We start from the raw sequence: 25,077 nt of genomic DNA, 5'->3' as shown, positions 1-25,077 counted from the left end.
GATGGAAGGGGTCAGGAGTCATTGGATTCTCATAGAGATCTTGTACATATTTTGTTAGATTTATACCTAAGTATTTCATTTTTTTTTTCGGGGTGCTAATGTTAATTGTGTTTTAAATATCAATTTCCACTTGTTCGTTGATGGTAGATAGGAATGCAATAAACTTTTGGTGTTAACCTGTATTCCATTACCCTACCTAATCACTTATTCTAGGAGTTTTTTTTATTGATTTCTTTCAGGTTTTTTTGTATAGATAATCACGTCCCCTGTGAACAAATACAGTTTTATTTGTCTTTCCCAATTTGTATGCTGTTTATTTCCTTGTCTTTTTGCATTAGCTAGGACTTTTAGTACGATGTCGAAAAGCAGTGGTGATAAGGAACATCCTTGCCCTGTTCCTGACCTTAGTAGGGACGTTTTAAGTTTCTCACTGTTAAGTATGATGTTAGCTGAAGGTTTTTAGAAGATAGTTTTTAAACAAGTTGAAGAAGTTCCCCTCTGGTCTTAGTTTAGTGAATTTTTATCATGAATAGGTGTTGGATTTTTTCAGATACTTTTTCTGAAAAAATATTGATAGGATTGTGTAATTTCTTTTATAAATCTAGGCCTATTCAGAGTATCTATTTCTTCTTGTCAGAGTTTTGGTAAATTGTGTCTTTCAAAGCATTGGTCCGTATTATCTAGGTTATAAAATTTGTGGACAGAGCTGTTCACAGTATTCCTTTATTATAACTTTAATGTCCATGGAATCTGTAATGATATTCCTTCTTTCATTTCTAAAATTAGTAATTTGTGTCCTTTTTTTTTTTTTTCATTTAGCCTGACCAGAGGCTTATTAATTTTATTGATCTTTCCAAAGAATGGGGTTTTGGTTTTGTTGATTTTCTTTCCTCCACTGATTACCTGTTTTTGACTTCATTGATTTCTGCTTTAATTTTTATTATTTCTTTTGCTTACTTTGGATTTAATTTGCCCCACTTTTTCTCATTTCCTGAAGTGGAAGCCTAGATGATTGATTTTAAATCTTCTGTTCTAATATATACATTAAGTTATAAGTTTCCCTCCAAGCACTGTTTTTGCTATTTTTTGGTGTTTTCAGAACAATTTCCAGTGTACGTGGGAGTATATGTGTGGGGGGAGGGGGCTTGTTTCCTACACAAGCAAGCAATTCTTGTACACTAGCGAGGTGTCTGAGAATTCAACTAAATTCTAACACTATTTATCTAAACATAGCATAGGTTCTATAGATTGAGGGCTCAGTCCCACAAGATTATTACCATTTACAAGCCTAGGTTGATGGATTGGCTGAGGATTGGAGGTTCCAGTGACCCCCCCTCCTTGAACTTCAGATGCCATTTGTAATTCCAGGTTGTTACTTGTACTTCTGACCAACTGGCTATAAATTAGTTTCCCACAACTTTGGTTCGATAATTTTCTAGAACAACTCACAGAACTCAAAGAAGCATTTTACTGACTAGATCACCAATTTATTATAAAAGGTTATAACCTAGGAAGAGCCAGATGGAAGAGATGTGTAATGCAAGGTATAGGGAAAGTACACAGAGCTTTCATGCCCTCTCCAGACACTGTGCCCTAGATCTCCACATGTTCACCAACTTGGAAGCTTTCTGAACCCCATGCTTTTTGATTTTCATGGAGGCTTCATTACATAGGCATGATTGGTTAAATCATTGTCCACTGGGGATTAATTCAACCTCCATCCTCCTCACCCTTCCCTGGAGGTCAAGGGGCTGGGGCTGAAAGTTTCAAGTTTCAACCCAATAACATGGTTGGCTCACATCCTTAGGTGCATTTCAGAAGTCAGTTTAACATAAGAGACACCTTTAAGCTCTCATCACTTAGGAAATTCCAAGGGTGTTGGGAGCTGTGAGCCAGGTACTATGGACGAAAACCAAATTATTTCCTATAAATCACAATATTGCACATTTAACTTCTTCTCTCTTAGCAAATTTCAGTTAGCCAGTAAAGTGTTGTTAACTCTAGTTACCATGTTATACATTAGCTCCTTAGACTTTATTCGTCTTAGAACTGAAAGTTTGTACCCTTTTACCAACCCTTTTTTAGCCCTCAGCCTCCAGCCCCTGGCAGTCACTTTCTGCTTTCTGTTTCTGAGTTTGGCTTTTTATTTTTTATTTTTATTTTATTTTTTTAAGATTCCACATAGAAGCAATACTATGCAGTATTTATTTGTCTTTGGTTTATTTCACTTAGCATAATGTCCTCCAAGTTCATCTGTATTGCTGCAAATGACAGGATTTTCTTTTATTAAAGGCTGAATAATCCAGTGTGTGTGTCACATTTTCTTTATCCATTCATCTATCAGTAGACACTTAAGTTTGTTTCCATGTCTTTGCTATTGTGATTAATGCTGCAGTGAACATACAGATCTCTTTGAGATAATGATTTCATTTCTTTTGGATATATACCCAGAGGTGGGATTGCTGGAGTATAGCGTAGTTCTATTTTTAATTTTTTTGTGGAACCTCCATACTATTTGTCTTTTCAGTTTTGGAAGACTTTTCTTTTTCTTGCCTGATTGCTGTGGCTAGGACTTCCAGTACTGTTGAATAAAAGTGGCCAGAGTAGGCATCCTTGTCTTCTTTATGATCTTAGAAAAGCTTTGAGCTTTTCACCATTGATCATGTTGTTAACTGTGATTTCGAGTGGTGGATTTTGTCGGATGCTTTTTCTGCATCTATTGAGAAGATCGTATGATTTTTATCCTTTATTTTATTAATGTGGTGTATCCCATTGATTGATTTGCATATATTGACCCATCCTTGCATCCCTGAAATAAATCACACCTGATGATGGTATATGATCCTTTTAATGTATTGTTGAATTCAGATTATTAATATTTCGTTGAGTATTTTTGTATCTGTGTTTATCAGGGATATTGGCCTATGATTTTCTTTTCTTGCAGTATCCTTGTCTGGCTTTGGTATCAGGGTAGTGACCTTATGGAGTGAGTTTGTAAGTGTTCCCTTATCTTCTGTTTTTTTGGAAGAGTTGGATAAGAGTTGATAGTCTTCTTTAAATGTTTGGTAGAATTCACCAATGAAGCCATATGGTTTTTTGCGGGGGCGTGGTGGGGCGGGGGTAGGTTTAATGGGAGGTTTTGATTACCAGTTCAATCTCCTTACTAATAATTGGTCTTTTCAAAATTTCTATTCTTGATTCATTCAGTACTGGTAAGTACTGGTAGGTTATATGTTTCTAGAAATTTATCTATTCTAGGTTATCTAATTTGTTGGTATAATTGTTTATAGTAGTCTCTTAGGATCCTTTGTATTTCTTTGATATCTGTTGTTATGTCTCCTTTTTCATTTTAAATTTTACTTTATTCTTTTTTCTTGGTCTTTTCAAAATACTAGCTCTTAGTTTAATTGACCTTTTCTATTATATTTTTAGGCTCTCTTCTATTCGTTTTTTTTCTGATCTTTGTAATTTCCATTCTCCTAGTAACTTTAGGCTTCATTTGTTCTTTTTCTAGTTCCTTGAGGTATAAAGTTAGGTTATTTCTTTGAGAGCTTTAATTTTTCTCAATGTAAGTGTTAATTGCTATAAACTTCCCTCTTAGTGTTCATTGCTTTTGCTGCATCTCATAGTTTTAGTGGTGGTTTTTCATTTTTATTTTTCTCAAGATTTTAAAAATTTCTCTTTTGATTTCTTTGACTCATTGGTTTTTCAGGAGCATGTTGTTTAATCTACATGTATCTGTGAATTTTCTAGTTTTCTCGTAATTGATTTCTAGTTTATTGTTGTGGTTGGAAAAGATGCTTAATATATTAGTCTTCTTAAAGTTAATATGACTTGTTTTGTGGCTTACATATGGTTATCCTGGAGAATGTTTTCATGTGCACTTGAGAAGAATGTATTTCTATCAACATTTCACTCCACTCTCTTCTGCTTCCATGGTTTGTGAGGAGAAGTTGGATATAATTCTTATCTTTGCTCTATATATAAGGTGTTATTTTCCTCTGGCTTCTTTCAAGATTTTTCCTTCATCTTTGCTTTTCTGTAGTTTGAAAATGATAAGGCTAGCTGTGGGGTGGTTTTGGTACAAACGTTTTGGTATTTGTCCTGCTCAGTATTTTCTGAGCTTCCTGGGGCTGTGGCATGGTGTCTGACATTAATTTGGAGAAGTTGTTGTTTATTGTTGTTTTAAATATTATTTCTGTTCTTTCATCTCTTTCTTCTGGAATTCCCATTATGTGTATCTTACATCTTTTTTACTTATCCCACAGTTCTTGGGTATTCTGTTCTGTTTTTTTTTTTTTTTTTCCCCTCTCCTTTTGGCCATTTTTTGGCCATTTCTATTGAGATATTCTGTAGCTCAGAGATTATTTTCTCATCCGTGTCCATTCTGCTAATAAGCCCATCAAGGGCATTCTTCATTCTATTACAGTGTTTTGATCTTAACATTTCTTTTTGGTCCCTTGTTAGAATTTCTATTGCTGTTTACATTTCCCATTTGTTCTTGCATTCTATACTTTATCCATTAGAGTTGTTAGCTTCTTAATCATAGCTTTTTAAAATTCTAAATCTGATAATTTCAACATCCCTGTGATATCTGAGTCTAGTTCTATTGCTTGCTCTATCTCTTCAAATTCTGTTTCGCCTTGTAGTATGTCTTGTAATTTTTTTCTTAGTAGCCAGACATGATATACTAGGTAAAAGGAATTGCTGAAAATAGGCCTTAATATGTGATGATAACATGCTGGGGGTGAGGGGTAGTATTCTATAATCTTATGAGTAGGTCTCAGTCTCTTAGGGAGCCTATTCACCTGGACTGAGGACTAAAGAAGTCCTCATTTTTTTCCCCTTGTTCGATGGGACAGGATGACTAGAATGGGCTGGAGTTGGGTATATCCTTTCTCCCCGGTCACTTAGGCTCCTTTAAAACCCTAGCAGGTTAGGCTGATTACATAGTTTCTCCTATGAGTAAACCTTGGAAGAAGGTCTATTTAAGAAGAACACTATGATCTATGTATTTCGCATTGGTTCCTTTTCTCGTCTCCCTGCTGGAAACATGAAGGGATTTTTCTCTAATATTCACTGTGAGAACTTGATCGAGCTCCTGGACATAAAATTCACAAAATGTGGGGGTCCCCCAATGACTCGGTCCTTTTGGAGTTTTTATCTCTCAAATTTGTCCATATCGAGACTTCAGTAATTCATCGTTTACAGTTCAGGTTTCTCCACTTTGGCAATGGTTCCTGTGGAGGTTTCCGCTCTAGTAAGTCGTGATTCTCTGTATTTACCTGTCAGTCTCTCCAAGGGCAATAGTCAGCTTTTTACTTCTTGTTAGGACAGAGGGATGTCTTCTAGCTTTTTATATGCCAGACTGGAAACCGGAAGTTAGATTGGATTCTGATGTATTTTGAAGGGAGAGAGAAAGGATTTGCTGTTGTGTATTGCAAGTGAAGTGGGGAAGAGAGAGTAGAACTGAGTCTTGACTCTCAAGTTTTTCAGCCTGAGCAACCAGAAACATGGAGTTTCTATTTACCTGATGAGAAAGAATGCAGAAATTTGCGTTTGCATACCAAATTCAAGATGCCTTAATAAAGGTATGAATAGATAGTTGTATATATGAGTCTGGACTGAAGAGGAGAAAACTGGGCTGAAGGCACAAATTTGGGAGCGTACCAACAAGGGTAGTATTTAAGGTTATGAGAGTTTGAGATCTCTCAACGTATAGAGAAGACATTTAAGGGCTAAGTACTGGACAGCTTTCATTTTCTGTGTGTAGAGATGGATAAGATGAGGAGGAACCAACGAAGATTCAGAAGGAGCAGACAGTGAAATAAGTGAACCAAGAGAGGGTATGTCCTAGAAGCCAAGTAAAGTAAATGTGAGATTCCCTGGTATAATAGAACAAGTTTGAGTTTAGAAGCCTTCCAGGCCTGTTTTACCTACTTGACTGTGAGTCCAGGCAAATTTCTCGATAGCTCAGAACCATAAACAAGGGTAATACATGCACTTGTAAAACATCTAGCTTAACATCTGCTGCTTAATAGATAATCAGTAATTGTCAGAAACACTTTTAGTCAAGTCAGTGAAGTTATATTTGTGGTTAATAGTATTCAAGAAAGAAATACTTAGAATATTTTGACTGGTCTAATATATGAGGTTGTTATGTAGAAAATTGGTAGCTGCGTATTGCATATGAAAGCCATGTCTATCTAAGAACCCAAATTGAGTTATCATTTTATTAAACAGACAAGACATATGAAGTAATCTGGATGGAGAAGTGAAGGTACTGTGAAATAAACTCTGTAGAACTTATTTCACTGTGGTATAATTCATTAATTGCTACATAAGGGAAGACCTTCATAGAGAAAGATCACGGCAGTAGTTTTTATTTTTATTTTTGTTGTTGCTAAAAATCCAACTAATTTGTATCAGTGTTCACATTTATAGAGGAAAAAATTGTGAGGAATTATTGTAGGTACTAATTGAGTCTTTTCAACATGAAAGTTTAATTTGTGATTATTTTCTTTATAAAGGTATAGCAAATGAATCTAAAAAATTATATGGAGCACAGTTCCACCCTGAAGTTGGCCTTACAGAAAATGGGAAAGTAATACTGAAGAACTTCCTCTATGATATAGCTGGGTGCAGCGGAACCTTTACGGTGCAGAACAGAGAACTTGAGTGCATTCGAGAAATCAAAGAGAGAGTAGGCACATCAAAAGTTTTGGTAAGCAATTTACATCTGAAAGTCTACAAATTTATGTCAATAATATTAGAACTCAGAGCTGGCTTCCTCCTCATAGCCCTTCAATGCTGAATGGGTGATCATATGCTTTGTGAGTTGTACTGTTACAGAGTGCTTTTTTTTTAGTTACCATACATTTCTTTGATACAGTGTTTTTAGGTTAACAGTTTAAGCTGATAGTTTTTATTTTCTTTTTGCTTATTGTACTCAATTTGATTTTTCTTTTCATTTCATCCTTTAGGTTTTACTCAGTGGTGGGGTGGACTCAACGGTTTGTACAGCTTTGCTGAATCGTGCTTTAAACCAAGATCAGGTCATTGCTGTGCACATTGATAATGGCTTTATGAGAAAACGAGAAAGCCAGTCTGTAGAAGAGGCCCTCAAAAAGCTTGGAATTCAGGTCAAAGGTATTGATGAATCCCAGAAAAGTTAATTTGCATGTCAGGACTTATTTAGTCAAATCTAGCCTTATGGTTTAAGTGAGCACATTTCCTTAACCAAGTACAGTTTTCCCAATAAGTTCACGGTTGAAAATATTTTTTATTTTTATATTATAATTACTTCTAGTTCAGGAGGGGTCCCAGTATAAATTTTAAAACTATTGATTACTTTTAATGTTATATATATGGATCAATAACTTATTATTTTCCAGCTACCGTTCTGTTCTCTTCTATTCATTCTCTTTTTAAGTTACCTTTACCTACCTGTAATATTACTTATGCATGAGAATATCCAAGCCTTCCTGTAACAGGTACGGATGTAGAGATTATTTTACAAACAGGTCTATACAGAGAAGAAAGAGTCTATAGCACTTTTTTTTTTTTAGGACCACTAATGCTTAACTACATTTACATTTGCGGAACTCTTACACTTTTTAATAACTAGATATAATCAGTATGTATAGTGAAATCAAGTCAGTAGTTTAATGATGCAAACCATATATATTATTGAATTAATTGAAATCGATGCCAAAAGGTTGAATGTAAAATGAAGACTTGTAGTGAAACATGAAGTGCAGATGAGCCTATTTTTTTCTCCTTTTGAAACGTCACTAAAGTAATAGTACAGGCATAAAACAAGTGTAATGCCACAAGGACAAAGAATAGAGGAGGTGATAGCAGTCTAATAGTTTCAGCAAAATGTTGGAAGGTGGAAAGCATACGGATAATGCGAATTATCTCTGATAAACTAATGAAGTTTAAGTTTTCACCACCCCTCACTAGCCACGCCTTTTCTAAAATCCTGGGAGGGATCCTAGTAGTGTCTTGACATGGTCATATATTTTTATGAAGTTTGCAAGTAAGATATTTTGATAATTTATAGTTAATTAAGTTCACTTGTTTTTTCCACTCTAACTGGCTCTCTGTTGGGTGGTGTTTGACTGGCTGTGGGCATTTTGGGATTAGGCTAAGAAAAGAAAAGTTGAGGTACGTATACATTTAGGTTAGGTTTTAGTGGTACAAGCATACCTCAAAGAGATTGTGGGTTCGGTCTCAGACCACTGCAGTAAAGCGAGTCGTAATCTCTTTGCTGGTGTAGGATCTTGGCTTCAAATTTTCAAAAAATGCAACATCTATGAAGTACAGTATAATGAGGTACACCAGTGTGTATGTGATTTGTAATCATTTCTTTGTATAGTTAAGTTTGTGTTAGCCATCCTAGTTTTAACTGGAGATTTTTTTAATACCTAATTTGTTATTATTTTTCTACAAAAGGGCCTTCATATTATAAAAGTTTCAGCCCCAAGAAAACCTGCATCTGTCCCTGGTAACTGAGAGTAAAAGGGAGGACTCTAAAATCTTGGGGTAGGAGTGAGGAGAGAAAGCCAACAAAAAGCAAGACTTCTGGGGAGACTCAGGAGTTGGAAGCGTTGGCTTCCTTGTGGGGTGTGGTTCTCTGGATGAGCCTAAAATGTTTAATGTGGATTGGTTGAAAATCTGGGAAGCAGATCCTTTTCCTCAACACAGGAACAGACTGCTTGCTATCCTTGCCCATCAGGAAACTGGATTTATCCTCTGGAGAGGCTAAACAAGAAAAGGGTTAGGCTTGGGTATATCAATACCAGGCACAGTTGAGGATGGAAGTAAGATTTTACTTTTAAAACAGTAGTATTAAGTAAAAATCTGAATGGTGACTCCCTTCCCCCAGACACTTCCTTTGTTCAACTTACCAGCATGCTGATAGGTGGGAGACTGGAGGCATTTCTCTGTAGTAACTGAACTGCTTAAGAGACAGACCTATAGATTCATTGGTGGTCCCCCAGTGAAATATGCAGCTGCTTTGTCATCTTACAGTGAAGCCCACCAGTTGTTCAGCCTATTACCAAATAGAGATGTTAGTCAGTTTTTGAGTACCTTGTTCTTAAATGTGGACAGTCGAGGACCACTAAATATATGTTCACATATGTCAGTTTTTAAAGAGACCGCAATGTGCAGTTCTAAGAGCTTTGGTCCCTGTGTAAGAACGACTGCTTTGGGTTCTCTTGGGGCCATGCTTGCTGTGGCTTTTGCTTATTGCTCTGTTGGAACACTGAATAGAGGGAACGCAGCCAGCATAATTTATGATATCATGAGCCTGGATCATTAAATGTCACAGAATTCACGAAGGAACACTTAAATGAGTGTCTGTGTTTGGACTTTATTAATCTAGGTTTGTTTATTGGTAGTTCTGGGATAGTTAGACAAATTAATGGGACATCAAAGGATCCATCTAGGTTTTTTTTGTGTATTTAACTTGTTATTATGAGTTTAAAAAAATCTTCTCTTAGTTTAAAACATATGTCTCCTCTCTTCCCTAGTGATAAATGCTGCTCATTCTTTCTATAATGGAACGACAACTCTGCCAATATCAGATGAAGACAGAACCCCACGAAAAAGAATTAGCAAAACATTAAATATGACTACAAGTCCTGAGGAGAAAAGAAAAATCATTGGGGATACTTTTGTTAAGGTACTTCTTTAATATCCTCAATGCGTAGTATTTTTGGTGTGAATTTTCATATTTGTTTTTCCTTATTATATCAAATAACTCAAATTTGTTAATTTTGATCCTTTTTTTTTTAGGCTAAGAGTTTTACCCTATATTGTTATTATGCTCACCAGTAGGAACTGTTTTATATTTTTAAAAAATGTGTACTTTTGTCAGGCTATTTATTATTTTAACTAAGAATAGTTATTTTCAGTTTATATTCGACTTTAGTTTTTTGGATATTTCAATGACTAGTTTTTAGGCTTGAAGGGAATGTGTGCATATTTTTGTTGAATGATGTTAAAGCATGTTCTTTCAAGAACATATGTTCTTAAGGGAATTTATTTTGAGAGTTGGTAGATTTCATATTGTCAGTATCACATAAGGACTTTGAGGAATTTAGCTGAAAGTCGATATGAAATTTTGCTGTCTTTTTTAACGATTCATCATTTAAAAGGCTGTTTTACTCTTGTTGGTTATAGATTGCCAATGAAGTAATTGGAGAAATGAACCTGAAACCCGAGGAAGTTTTCCTTGCCCAAGGTACTTTACGCCCTGATCTAATCGAAAGTGCATCCCTTACTGCAAGTAGCAAAGCTGAACTCATCAAAACGCATCACAACGACACAGAGCTTATCAGAAAGTTGAGAGAAGAGGTAAAAACTTTGTGAACTTTCCCATAAAACTCTTTCCTTCCCTCCTTTAACTGTTTTTAAGTGTGTACAGCTCAGTAGTGTTAAGTGTATTTGCATCATTGTGAAACAGATTTCTATAACTTTACATCTTGCAAAACTGTAACTCTCTATACCCACTGAACAGCAGCTACCTTTTTTCCCTCTCTCTATCCCCTGATGGCCACCATTCTGCTTTCTGTTTCTATGAATTTGACTACTCCAGATACCTCATATAAGTGAAATCATACAATATTTATAGTCTTTTTGTGACTGTCTTATATCGCTCAGCATAGGTCTTTAAGGTTCATCCATGTTGTAGCATATGACAAGATTTCTTTCCTGTTTAAAGCTGTATGATGTTCTTTTGTATATATGTACACATTTTGTTTATCCATTTATCTGTCATGGACCTGTCAGTTGCTTCCCCTTTTGGCTATTGTGAACTGTGCTGCTATGAACATGGGTTTCCAAATATCTCTTGGAGACTCTGCTTTCATTTCTTTTGGATATGTACCAAGAAGTAGGATTGCTGGGTCATATGGTAGTTTTATTTTTAATTTTTCGAGGGGCTTCTTTAATGTTTCCATGATGACTACACCACAGTACCTTCTCGCCAACAATGCACAAGGGGTCCACTTTCTCCACACCTTGCCAATACTTGTTATTTTCTGTTGTTTTGATAGTAGCTATCATAATAGGTGTGAATTATCTGTCTCTCTTTATTTGGGGCATCTTAATGGATATGTAGTGGTATCTTATTATGGTTTTGATTTGCATTTTCCTGATAGCTAATGATGTTGAACATCTTTTCATGTCCTCATTGGCCATTTGTACATCTTTGGAGAAATATCAATTCAGATCTTTTGCTTGTTTTTCAATTGGTTTATTTATCTTTTATTGAATTATAAGTTGTTCTTTATATATTCTGATTATAAATCCATTATAAGATACATGGTTTGCCTTCTGTGGGTTGTCTTTTCACATTCTTGATGGTATCATTTGGAGAGTTTTAACTTTGAAACACTAGAATATTTTTAAATTGCCTTGTATTCTAATGAGAACTGTATCAGAGATGGTGAGTAGGTTTGATCAGATTTTTTGTTTTTTCAAATTAAATAATGTGTTTCGATTTCTCTCATAATTTTAAAAATGTGAACATTCTGTAATTCAACCACAGCTTTTACTTCCTGGTGACTTCTTCATGGGGTCTCAGTTCCCTTTTAAATAACAAACTCTTGTTTCGGACAGCAGTTAGCTTTTCATCATTCTTTCTGTCTAGGTAACATCCAAGGATAAATCCCATAGGGACAAGTACATGTGGTCACGTACAATATGAATTAAGTTCATCATGAATGCTGCATTCTTGGTGCCCACAATGACCCCATGACCAAGGGCAACCACAAGCCCAGCCTCCAGCTTTGATCAGATTTATTTACACTTAAAAGGTTTATATTTAAAATATGTTTCAAAGAGAAATAAGATCATTAAAATAGTCATCTGATTCTTTAAAAGGACCTGGGAGGAAATACTTTAAAAGTTGAAGTTTTGAAAAATGATTTTTAAATCTAAAGAAGAAATCAACGTGAAAAGCCAATAATTGGTTACTTTGTTTTCCATGTCATTTGGTTACTCGTTTATATTAACTGGCTTTTTCCCCCTGCAGGGAAAAGTGATAGAACCTCTGAAAGATTTTCATAAAGATGAAGTAAGAATTTTAGGCAGAGAACTTGGACTTCCGGAAGAGTTAGTTTCCAGACATCCATTTCCAGGTAAAATTAGAATTGTATTCTGTTTGATTTGTCATTAGACCTTCATGTTGAAGAAAAGTCAGTTCAGATAACTTTGAAATACTTTATTTCAGAGAATATGTAACTTGAAAGGAAAGGATGGGTAGGGAATGAGCAAATTCTTTTTAGTACCTACTGTATATACTTCATTTTATTACTCATTTCTTGTTGTATCTATATTTAAATATGACACCATTCCTCTGAGTCTGGCATATAATGTTGCCATCAGATAAGAAAACCAACACATAGAGATATTTTAATAACATTGCCACACAGTTCTTAATGTCGAGCTGGGATTTGTATGTTTTTTCTATGATAACTATGATGTCTTCCATGGAAGACAGAGTTAAAACTTGATTCTCTGAAATCCTTTCTCATGGCTGACTTGTCTGAACGGATGAACCACATCTTTGCACATAGGTTTATGTAAATAATTTATGAACAAATAAAAATAGTTTAAGTAGTCATTTGCTGTCAAGTAGAAAAATAATTAGAGGTGATACTCGTTTAAAGTTAGGACTGAGAGTTTTAACCTGTTTTTATTATGAGTTCTTGAGTTTGGGCAAGTCTTGCACCTGTTTCTAGCTCTCATCATTAGTTGATAAATTGAGAGAATGGTCTAATTAATTTAAAAAACAGTAATAGTTCACATTTCTTGAGGAATTTGTATGTGCTAAGCATTCTGCTAAATATTTTACACATATTGTCTTATTTGATCCTCACAATAGAAACTACTATTATTTGGTTTTACAGATGAGGAAATTCAGGGACAGAAGCTACATTGCCAAAAGTTATGCAGATTAGGTTTGGAGCCAGGACTCAAACCTCAAAAAGCTCACTTCAGAGCTTATACTCTTAACTACCATATTACCACCAAAAACAGTGTTACAGAGTATCACCCATGTGGTGATTACCAGTATTTGTGTCAATAAACTTCACATCTAATAATTTAAGATGCTCAATTCTTAATCGATGTGTTGGCAAAGGATTGTGAATGAATGTAATGGAAGGAGGCCAAGTGGTCCTATGTTCTCAGTTTACATTTCAGCTAGATTCACTTAACTGTTTTAGAGTCTATTTTATGTTGATTTTCTGTTATGTAAGATTTCATTGGAAAAGGGATTTTGTTGCTTAAAAAATGAAACTAGGCATACTACTCATCTTAAATAAGCTATTTATTCTAAAGGTAAGAAACGAAGCAGGAATTGATGGACATAACTAAGTTTTTATCTTTAAACAGGCATCTCAAGGGATACTTTTTTGTTTTTATAGTAAAGCAACAATTCATTTTCTTAGATTCATGCACATCTTGTGTGCTTAGTTTTTCAAGTATTTGGTGAAATAGAAATACCAGTTCACATTTTTTGAAATTGAACACTCTTGCATTGTATGTTTGATATTTTTTTTTTTAAACAGTATACTCTTCTTCCTAAAATTAAATTGGTAGTTGAATCTGGGCTATCAATGATAAGATGGTTTATTATACTGTCCTCTTTACTTTTGTGTATGTTTGAAAATTCCCTTATTAAAAATTTTAAATATATTGGCACATATATTGTGAATTAAAAGTATTTACTAGAAAATTTTGTGATGCTTAATACATGGGCTATCAAAAACAAGATAGAAATCATTGATAAAAGGAATTGAAACACTGTAAAAATGAGATGGATGAAACTAATAGCTACTTTTGAAATTAAACAGTTTATAAAACTTGCAATGGTGATGTGTCAATTATCTCAATAAAACTGGAAAAAAACTTAAAGTGGCACATGGATTTTAATTTTTAGAAGGAGTTTATATTTGAGGATAGCAACATTTTTATATTAAATATAAAATTTATACTAAATACCATTGTTACTGTTCTCTTTAGGTCCTGGCTTGGCAATCAGAGTAATATGTGCTGAAGAACCTTATATTTGTAAGGACTTTCCTGAAACCAACAATATTTTGAAAATAGTAGCTGATTTTTCTGCAAGTGTTAAAAAGGTAATAATTTACATTGTACTTGTATATTATAGGAGCTTTCAACAGATACAGCTAATCAGGACAAGGAATAAATGGATGTCTGTTGTACTTCAGTATTTACAGTGAATTTATTAGGGTTTCATTATTTGAAAATTCAGAGTAATTTAGACTTTGCAATGACTATGAAGAAAATAGACTATAGAGACACTTAAATGCAGACTTCTCTTTTGAGCCATACAGCAGTTTGGATACCCTGAATCCTTAAAAATGCTAGATATGAAAGGGTGTTTTAAAATACTTTATATGTTTTGCAAGACAGTAAGGAAAATTATTTTAGCTCCAATTTGAAAATGAATGGAAAAGTGTTTCAGTCCTTTTGTAGATTTCATCAAATCTAAATAATCTGTGTGGCCTGGAAAACCTCAAGCTAAGAAATCTGAGATTTAAAGTGGACCTCGGTAGTGCTTCTAGATGTCAGGCAAGAAGCAATGTAAATCCTCTTTGGAGTATCTTTTGCCAGGCCTCAGAGAATTCCCATAGATACCGTTCCAATAAATATGAGCTTACAGTAAAAATTTCAAAATATAGAAGTAAGGCACCATGAATGAGAGCTAGTGGAAACTAGCAGAACAAAACTCTCAAACACTTCAGATTCTGGAATTAGCAGATAGACAATATAAAGTATATAATATTAATAGAAGCAATTGATAATAAGAGTAAGGTGTACGATAAGAGACTATCAAAATGATTGGGCAGCTTTGAAAAAAATTGACTTCTAGAAATGAAAATTAAAAACAGCTAAAGAAAGAATTAATGAACTTGAAGACAGATGTTAAATTATCCAGAAAACTGATCAAAGCAGCAAAGAGAAAATAGAGATAGAATGAAAAAGTCAACTTATTAACATGTGTCCAGAAGGAGATAATAGACACAAGTATTTGAATTCCTCCACATTGGTTAAAGACACCGTATCTCAGATTCAGGAAACATAACACATCTCCATAAGGATAAAGGAAAAGAATTTGACACCTAGCAAAATTGCAGATTGCCAATGACAAAGCAGCTGCAGAGAAAAGATTATGCTACAAAGGAAAGACTTCAAAGTGCCAAGAGAAAATAATTGTGAACAAGAGTGAACAGATAACTATCTTCTAAGAACCGAGGCAAAATAAAGACATTTTTAGATAAGCAAAATTTACTGTTATCGATCTATTATTTAAAGAACTAATGCAGTGGTTCTCAACCCTTGTTGTGTATTAGAATCATCTGGGCGTGGGGGGTGGGGTTTGAAGTATACTATGCTTTGAGTTCCTTCTCCCTAGAATTTTTAAATTTAATCTGGGTTGGAACCTGAACATAGCAAGTAATTTGAGTGTGCAGCTGGGCTTGAGAACCACTGTTTTAAAGAACTGATTTTAGGAGAAGCAAAAGGATTCTTGGAGAAAGCTCTGAGACAGGAGAAAGAATGGTAAATGGGTAAAATTGAAGCAGACATGAACTACATAAAATAGTGAGCTATAGTTTTTGGTGTTTATTTTAAATATATAATAATATATAGCTACAATAGCATGTAAAGCACAAGGGGATTGATTGGAGTTAGGCATTTAAAGATGCTCGTATTGTTTGCCAGAGCTCAGAGAGATTGAGTCTCTTGTTAAATATCCATGTTAGCACAGGGGGAACTGCTAAAAGAAGAGAAACAGAAGGTTTAACCTCAAAACCAGTAAAGGGGAAATTAATGAGTTGGGAGAAATCATTAGTTCAGGAGAAGGTAAGAAAGGAGAAAGAAACATAAGAATAGAAATTACTGAAATAGAAATTACTGAATAAAATGGTAGCATGAAATCCAACCATGTCATTAACTCACAATTAATTAAAAAGACTATCATCTCTAGTTAAGACATAAATTGTTAAACTAGATTTCAAAGTAAAACTAACTATAGTTTCTTTACCTAGGTATAGAAGGAGTGAAAGTAAAAGAATGAAAAAACATATACCAGACAAATAAACTAAAAAAGGAAGTAGGTAGATTAATTTCAGACAAAATTGACTTTATGGCAACAAGTTTTATTAGAGATAAAGGAGAAAGTTTGACTCATGTGAGATATGTCCCTTGCTGGTTACGGAGGATTAAAGCCTAGATGTATGAACATATAATCTGTATTTCTTATCCTGATATTTAACATCTCATAGCCTTACCTCTCAGGAGTGAAATCCTGGTATGCTGTGTAGCACACTCAAGTCAAAGAGAAATACCAGATAGGATTTATTGCTATAAACCAGTAAGTGTGGATACATACCAAAAGAATGAGTATCTTATTTCTTGAAACGGTAAGTAATCGATCTCTCTTTGGTTTTCTCAGCCACATACGCTGTTACAAAGAGTCAAAGCCTGCACGACAGAAGAGGATCAGGAGAAGCTGATGCAAATTACAAGTCTGCATTCACTCAATGCCTTCTTGCTGCCAATTAAAACTGTAGGTGTGCAGGTGAGTTGTGTGAAATCATTGAGCTGTAACGTAACTTTCTGTAGTTTGTTCTTTGTACTAAAATTGAAATAGAAATGACTTGGGAAAATGAAATATGAAAGTATATATACCAAGTTTAGAAAAGTGAAAAGGCAGTGTTTTATTTGTTTATGGAGTGAATAATATTATAGAAACCGTATATTCAGTCAGAGATTTTGTAGTTTTGGAACATCTGTCATCTCTAAAAGTAAAACTTCAAAGAATAGTTTGCTGTAGGTTGGCTTGCTTGCTTCTGCCTTGAAGAATAGGTTGGTACCAAGTGGTCATATCCACATTTATACTTCTTGGTATGAAATATACTGTGGCTTTATGAGTCTCTAACTGCAGAAGGCCCCCAGATGAACATGTTACACCACTTAGGTCTTTTTCTCAGCTTGTGAATTCCTTAAACTAGTGCTGTTTCTTCAACATGTCCTCTCTGTTTTAGCTGTGTTAGTGTACGGCTAACACTTTTTGTATTTATTGTTGCATCTTTCCGATTGTAAAAGCATGTGAAGATAATATAGTTTTCACTTTTAAAATGCTGTTCATAATTAGATTTTATCAATTTCTCCTTTATGTGATTCTCACATGAGTTTCTGGGGGAGAAAGCTTGGGAGGGTAGGGAAGAGGAAGGTTTCTTGTTATTTAGTTTGTAGTTAAATGAAAACTAGAAAAGGTGTTAAAATTTAACTCAAAATGGTATGAGTGCCAGTTATTGGGTTAATGTGTTTATAATGGCCTCTTAGAGTAGAATTATGTATGGAAAAAAATGAACTGTTTTATTTAGAGATTATTCATCTAAAACTTAACGAGTATACTCTTTTTTCCTAAATTTGTTGGATAAGTGACTTCTTTTTTAAAAGCGAATCTTACTCAGTTTCCACTACTCTTGCCATCAAAATGAAAGTAATTTTAGTTATTAGATACTTAACTTTAGTCTCTGAGGCCTTTGGAGGGCGTGGAAGCCCAGATAGAAATTGCAATTCATGGTTAGTAAAGCAATAAAGTTTATTTTCTAAATACCAAAACAAACCATACTTGTAAGAAAAAAATGCAGTGCATTTAAAAATAATTTTTCTATTCTTGCTCACCAGTTGTGTTGTTTGTATTCTTCCAGATACATTTATTTTAAAAAGAAAATAAAAGGGAATTAAATGTACATTGTCACCTTTCTTTTTAACTGAACATTATGAACTTAATATCTTCTCACACCAATATATTATTCTTAACTGCTGCCTTATTTTCCATATACGCTTATATCATACTTTAATTATTCCCCTACCTGTAGACATTTAAACCGTTTTCATTATTTCACTATTATAGGCATTTCAGCAAATAATGTTTTATTTCTTTAAGCAGTTACTCATGTGCTCTGTAAGATCATTTCCTGGATTAAAATTATAAATTCTGATAGATTTTATCAAATTAGCATTCGTATAGTCTGAATTCTTGTTTTTTCAGTATACCAGGTATTGGACAGTTACCTAATGAATCTCTTTAAATTGCTTTTTAGTTTAATTTGATTTTTTTTTTAAAAAAGCAAATTACTTGGATTAAACCGGACAAAGGAAAAGGGAATCAATAATATTACTAGATTTATTTACTTGTTTTTAAATTAAAATTTTAAACTTATTTTTAAAAAAATTAATAAGTGAATGTTTTTGAAATTAGCTCCAACTTAAGAATTCTTTATTCACCTAATCATGTGCAGATCTTGTCTGCCAAATTAAGCACGCTAGCTGTCCTCAGTTGGGCAGGTATTTGGAATGAAATCTCAGTGGGTCTCTGGCATCTGTTGAATAAATTTTTGAAATTACCATGACACTTTCTTTTTTAAAAAATAAATTTATTTAAACTAGTTTCAAGTATACAGTACATTGGTTAGACATTTATAATGTTCATCAAACCATTCCCCCAATTGCTCCCTCCCTCCATGACTCTTTATGTCTGAACTGATTTAGGTAGAATTTATATGAGATTTAAATAGGATTTATTTATATAATTAGAGAAGTACCGATACATACTTTTATTTAAACAAATTTTTGTTCAAAAAACAAAAAAATACTATTAATGATATCACCATGCATGAAACGTTTTCCAATCCATCTTTGATTTCTATAAAACCATTAACAATTATTGGTTATATTTTTATTTTCAGGGGGACTGTCGTTCCTATAGTTACGTCTGTGGAATCTCCAGTAAAGATGAGCCTGACTGGGAATCTCTTATTTTCCTGGCTAGGCTTATACCTCGCATGTGTCACAACATTAACAGGTACGTTCTGCAGTGGGCACAGGGGGTGAGGTGTAGTGGAAGGATGTGTTTTTTAAGATCTTTCCACTATTGAAGGACCAAAAGGTTCAAGTGTAGATACAGGTGTGCACTTGGATCACAGTTTTTTGAGCAGATATTTAATAATATCTTGTGTTTTATTTCTTTGGCACAATGCAATAATTTGCATATTAAATTTTTGTTTGTTTAAAGGAAAAATAGGGAGAGTTTTTATTTTAGTATAAAATACTAAATGCAATTTTAAAATGTCTTCCAAATTAGCAGCTTATACTAGCTATTGGTTTGATCGTAACATGTTTTATTCCAAAAGAATTGAAAAAATACCTAAATATTATAGAATTACCAATAGGGACTTGGTTAATTTGATAATACTCCCAAGAGAAATCAAAGAAAAGAAGTAGGTATGCCAGATGTCATTAAAATAGCTATATGTATAATTTATTTTGAATTTAGTTTTTCAGATTCACTTTTCCTTTAATTTGCATATTAATTTCTTAGGTTGGATATATCAACAGCTGATTTATAATCTATGTGTAATAACCATTTGCATTATCCCATATATAGTTCAAAAATCTCAACTCATTTAATACCAGATTGCTCATTAATATTCTTATTTCATAGTCACTCTTTTCTAGTTTTTTTTTTGTGGATATTAGGTAGTTAACAAAAAAGAATTACTTGATGTTTCAGTTTATTTAAGTTTACCACAGAAATTAGAAACCTACCAGTTGGTATTCACCAGCAGGGTGGGTATAGTTTTCTAACTGCCAGGTGGTGTGGCTTTTAGGACAGGGAGTCACAGGGAAGCCATGTTTTTACTGATGGGAATGTGCTCGTTAAAAGGCTTACTCGAACCTGAGGCCCCCAGATACAGAGGCACTGTTTAATACATTGAAAAAAAATGAATTATTATTAAATAATGGTAAATTTGTAATTGAGATAATTGTTTTGGTTAAAATAGTGGTAATTCATCTTCTGAATAATGTTAATACTTAAATACTGATCAGTTATGACTTTATTTTAACTTGATTAAATAAAATCTGCAAAGACCCTATTTTCACCCAGAGATTCCAGATGAGTAAGAATTTTGGGGGACACTCTTCAACCCAGTATATTATATGAAAAGAGGATTGTGGTAATTACACACATCTTTGCACATTCTGAGATACTAGTATTCCAGAGAATACACTTTGAGGAAGATACACAGAACATAGACTCATCTGTAATTTTATATCCTAACCTACCCATTTGAGGATTTGAAGTGAGTAGGAGGGGGGCCTAAGTAAATGGAAAGAATGTTAACTCTATGTGCCTTGCTTTTCATACTAAAATGTAATTTCTCTATATTTTTCACCTTCCCCCTTCTAGAGTTGTCTATATATTTGGCCCACCAGTTAAAGAGCCTCCTACAGATGTTACTCCCACTTTCTTGACAACAGGAGTGCTCAGTACTTTACGTCAAGCTGACTTTGAGGCCCAGAACATTCTCAGGGAGTCTGGTAAGTTGCTTATGCTGTTTATCACTGCATGCTCTAACTAGAATTTGGAAGCTTGGCATTATGATTTCCAGTAGGATGTAACTTTTTATTTTTAGATACTTTCATTTCCATGGTTAGTTCTGTGTATTGTCTTCTATATGAAATGTAATTCACCCTTTGGTCATTTGCGGACACGTGCAGAGTGGCAGGAAATTTGAGTTGCCCAACTTGCATGCCCCCAGCTAAGGTCGAACAGGACAGTACTCTGCTTCTTGTTTCAGCTCTTACTGTAAACAAGCATCCTTTCTGTAGTGTGTTTAGTGCCATCTTTTTTGTATTTTTGTGCCTTTTTTTTTTTTTGGTGATTTCACTGTTTAAAATGTTCCTCCCACCCCCAGCATAGTGCTGTCCACATTATTAAGTGCAGGAAGGCTGTGATGTGCCTTACAGAGAAAATATGTGACTTAGATAAGCTTTGGTCATGCATGAATTATAGTGTTGTTGGCCATGAGTTCGGTGTTAATGAATCTACAATAAATATTAATAAATATCGCAAGAACCTAACGATTTCTTCTAGGGGCAGTGGTTCAGTATTTGCTAATCCAATGTTTGCAGTATAGAATATAATACCATGAATGACCAAGATTTTAGTGAACTGAGAGTGCTTTTCCATGGGTGATGATTGGTTCTACATGTTAACTTCTTTTCTCTAGGATATGCTGGGAAGATCAGCCAGATGCCGGTGATTTTGACACCATTACATTTTGATCGAGACCCACTTCAGAAGCAGCCTTCATGCCAGCGATCCGTGGTTATTCGAACCTTTATTACTAGTGATTTCATGACTGGTATACCTGCAACACCTGGCAATGAAATCCCAGTAGAGGTAACTTTTACATATTTTTTTCTAATTTACATTTTCAGTACCTCAAACATTTTATAATACGATGATTGGAATAGGCTATGACAATGTTGATATTCCTGGGGTTGGTTTTCTGTTCATAAGATAGGCTCTTTTTTTTTTTAACTCTCCACATAATTGATTATTTAATATAGTGTAGTAGAAAAAGGCCTTAAATTTATTGCTTCCCTCTAGATGTCTGATTACTCTATGGAGAGTAACCAACTCTAATCTATAATTTTACCTGATTTTGCCAACCAACCTCTATTTTATAAATAATATTCTCCAAGTAAAGAAGGAAACTCTAAGAATGAAGAAGAGTTTATTAGAAATAAGGATGAGAATTGATGGCATTATGGCCAGAATTCCATGAATTGCTTAATGCTCTGACACTAGCAATTCCATTTTTGATCACCATCTTCCTCTCTTATTATCTCTCCACCAACATGTTCTAAAGGAGCTATTTGCCTAATAGCAAATGAAAATCACAGTGAATATTTATGTGTTGGACCAGTGCTCTAGCACAAGGTTCTGGTTATAGTGCATAGTTGGGCTGGGAAATGTGGCTTAGAGTCTGTTTTCTTTTTGGCTCAAACTTGCCAAATCTCTGTGCAATCAAGTAACCAAGCTTCTTCTCCTGTACACTTGTCAGTGGTTGCTTATTATAGTGCATTATGTGCCACCTTGGTAGACTCAGAATTATGTTTTAGCCACGGATAGTTTGTGAAACATTGGCTTAAACACATGAAATCTTGTGTTTGGATGCCATAGCAGTGCCAAATTGCTATAAATGTTTACTAAACACTTGCAATGGATCCGTAACAAACATAACTTGTAGGCTGGCACCTGTTTGTGGACTGCACTTTGAGTATGACCGAGTTAGTTTGTCACTTAAATCTATGGAGAGAAATAGGTTCCCTACATATAATTAATTAGAGACCATCCCATATACATAGAGGACAGTAGATCACATTTAAATTTCAAATTGCAAATATAAGCCCTCTTGGTCTATTGGACATGCAGTGGATCCTGGCTCTTTTATTTATAATCTTTGTTTTGTAACAGGTGGTGTTAAAGATGGTCACTGAGATTAAGAAGATTCCTGGTATTTCTCGAATTATGTATGACTTAACATCAAAGCCCCCAGGAACCACTGAGTGGGAGTAATAAACTTCTTGTTCTCTTAAGTACTGTGTGCAGTTTAAATTGATTAGAAACCATTCCCAGTATTGACGTGCAGTGCTGTGAAGAGTCCTGGAGCAGCTACATCACATCTGCGTTCTCTACAGCAAAGCTCTGTGGCCTGAGGGCTGAGCTGGGGATAACTAAAAGGGACCGAAGAGTTTGTACGGGTATAATCAAAGCATCATTGCCTACACTCAGACAGCTTGACACTGCTTTGCCTTTGCCTCACTTGTTCTTTATGTATATAATCACTGTTGCTCTTGATGTCTCTGTCAATGACGATGTGTGAAGGTGGGTGAGTTTGGGGATAGTAATGGGCTTCTGTTCCCTTGCCAGTTTGTAAGAGCTGTTAGAACCACCCCTTTCCCCCCAGCCCCCCTTTTTTTTTTACCGCTGTGACTTAGTATGTATACCTTTTGGAAAAACCGAGTTTCCCTGTAAGTAACCTTATTCCTCCAGAGGTTAGGGAATGGATGAACGTATCAGGTAAGGGTACTGGTGGGCTGTTCCAGCTACTTTTCACAGTACACTGGCGCTATGAAATGTAAGCTACCTTAAGATGGGAAGCACCAGGAATTTCTTGAAATACTTTGGAATTTTATGATAATCACAACCATGGGAGAAACTATGAGTGGTTTCAGTTTAAAATGTTTTCAACTCGCATTGCACATAGATGTCATATTGCTGATTGTCACTCTTACAAGTAAGGAGCTTTATCCTTCCCACCTTATGCTGACAGCTCCCACAGCCTTGTATAAGATTTTTCTGCTCTCTCCCTAGAAGAGATTATAAAGTTTGAGCATTTTAATATCATTTGACTGCTCAGAGGGGAAGCTCTAAGACCACAAAAACCATTGTGCATAACCACAGCTTACAACTGCATGCCCACAGTTTATATCATCTAGTAAAGAGTTATAAAATGAACTCTTAGATGTAATCTGTAGACAGGTTTATTACCCACTGCTCGAGCAGAAGACTGTGACCAATCTTGTGCCATGCAAGCTATTGCCAAACCTTATAATCCTTCTACCAGCTGCAAGACAAGAACTGCTGTAGGACTTGTTGCCATTGCCCCAGTTTCTACCAGATCCTTTAAAACATTCGTATAAGCACTATAAAAATAGACAGTGTTAGACTTAAATTCTGTAACCACTTCCCACTCAATATTTTAGCTGCTGTTACTATTTAAGAACATGACCTTTCTTTTTTCATTTTTTTATTGAGGTGTAATTGACATAAAACATATTAGTTTCAGGTGTTCATGTTTTTCTTACACCATTTCTATTTCAGGTTGTTACCTCTTATTTTCAAAATCTTGTATTTGGTACAAAATTTTGTTTAGGATTCAGTGTTAGATAAACAATAAAATTATGCATGGCAGATGTCTTCCTTTCATTCTGGCTGGCCCAGAGGACAAGAAAACTGTGTTGCTGGACCATCAAGGGAAGAGCTTCTGTCTGTTGTAACAGATGTCCTTACTTGAGACAAAGAAGTCAAATGACTTTTATAAAACTCGAAGGATTTATTCTCTGTCCTGATAATGAGGTATTCATAGTGGCCTTTTGGAAAGAGGATATGTTAGCGATCTGGCCTTAACAGATTTGGAATCATGTTATTTAAAGCTGGAATAGACAACCTATAAAAGGTTTACAAACATTTATCTTTATGTGTTAAAAAATTCCTTTTCTAGCAAGTGTCTCATGGTTTTGTATTCAAGTAAATAATAGGAATCTAGAAAGAATAGGTAGTAATAGTGTTTTTTTCCTCTGTAGAACATTGCTCACTAAGATGGTCCATGTAAAAAGGGTGAGGTCATATAAACTTGGAAAATGCTGCTCACTTGTCCTTCCATCTTGTAGATTCATGGTATACATTATAGTCAAAGCTCTCAGAAATTTTGAAGTTAAAAACAATTGTTACATCTTTTTAGCCTCACATTTTCCTGATATTTGTTCATTCTACTCTTTTTTATATGGTCCTACTTAATACTGGAAAAATGTTTTCTCTAAAACATACCTTGTCATGATATAGTAAAAAATAAAATAAAATTTCTGGAATTCAGAAATTCCTTAGTCCTTAGTACCCTCTCTTCCTTTGCAAAGCACTTTCTGCTTTGTGCCATACAGTATAACTCTATACTATACCTTCACAGTACTTCATTTCAGAGGTTGAGAAATGATAAGATTACAATCCATTTTACACTTAAGGAAAGAAGCTCAGTTTAGTAATGGTTACCTAATGAGTTTTAGAATTAAATATCCTTGGTAGATCATAATTATAGCCCCATCATTCACTGCCTACCTGAGATACCTCTCTAATTATAAATATATTTTGTTTCTTTGTACCTTTAGAAGGACAGCAGAGCAGGGAAAGCATCTTTTATTCCTAAGATTGGCAAGCTCAAAATTATTTTTAAGAACCAAATACCAGTTCCCACCTTAATGGTTCCATCTCTGATTGTCAGCCATGTTAGAAGTAACATAGCCTGGCATAATTTCTGAGAGGAGGTCTTTAGATATATCTGGGAGATAGTTTTATATTGTTTTCCCATCTTCCAGTTGTCCCTTCATCCTGAG

The 25,077-nt window shown here is 34.6% G+C and overlaps 1 protein-coding gene across 2 annotated transcripts in view; it reads left to right on the top strand.

Annotated features, from left to right (window-relative positions):
- GMPS (guanine monophosphate synthase) overlaps window positions 1–24,558 on the top strand; it is a 56,764-nt gene extending 32,206 nt beyond the window's left edge. For both annotated transcript variants that reach the window (XM_006908209.3, XM_025044221.1), the window contains exons 6-16: window positions 6,531–6,724; window positions 6,984–7,149; window positions 9,540–9,691; window positions 10,192–10,365; window positions 12,047–12,152; window positions 14,041–14,156; window positions 16,499–16,624; window positions 18,804–18,919; window positions 20,306–20,436; window positions 21,129–21,301; window positions 22,382–24,558. In XM_006908209.3, coding sequence (XP_006908271.1) covers window positions 6,531–6,724; window positions 6,984–7,149; window positions 9,540–9,691; window positions 10,192–10,365; window positions 12,047–12,152; window positions 14,041–14,156; window positions 16,499–16,624; window positions 18,804–18,919; window positions 20,306–20,436; window positions 21,129–21,301; window positions 22,382–22,483 — 1,556 coding nt within the window. In that variant the 3' untranslated portion in view covers window positions 22,484–24,558. The remainder of the gene's footprint in view (window positions 1–6,530; window positions 6,725–6,983; window positions 7,150–9,539; window positions 9,692–10,191; window positions 10,366–12,046; window positions 12,153–14,040; window positions 14,157–16,498; window positions 16,625–18,803; window positions 18,920–20,305; window positions 20,437–21,128; window positions 21,302–22,381) is intronic.
- Window positions 24,559–25,077: the final 519 nt, after the last annotated feature.

This window comes from Pteropus alecto, unplaced genomic scaffold, assembly GCF_000325575.1.
Source record: "Pteropus alecto unplaced genomic scaffold, ASM32557v1 scaffold81, whole genome shotgun sequence".
Classification (NCBI taxonomy): domain Eukaryota; kingdom Metazoa; phylum Chordata; class Mammalia; order Chiroptera; family Pteropodidae; genus Pteropus; species Pteropus alecto.
This window is presented reverse-complemented; position numbering and strand designations above follow the sequence as displayed.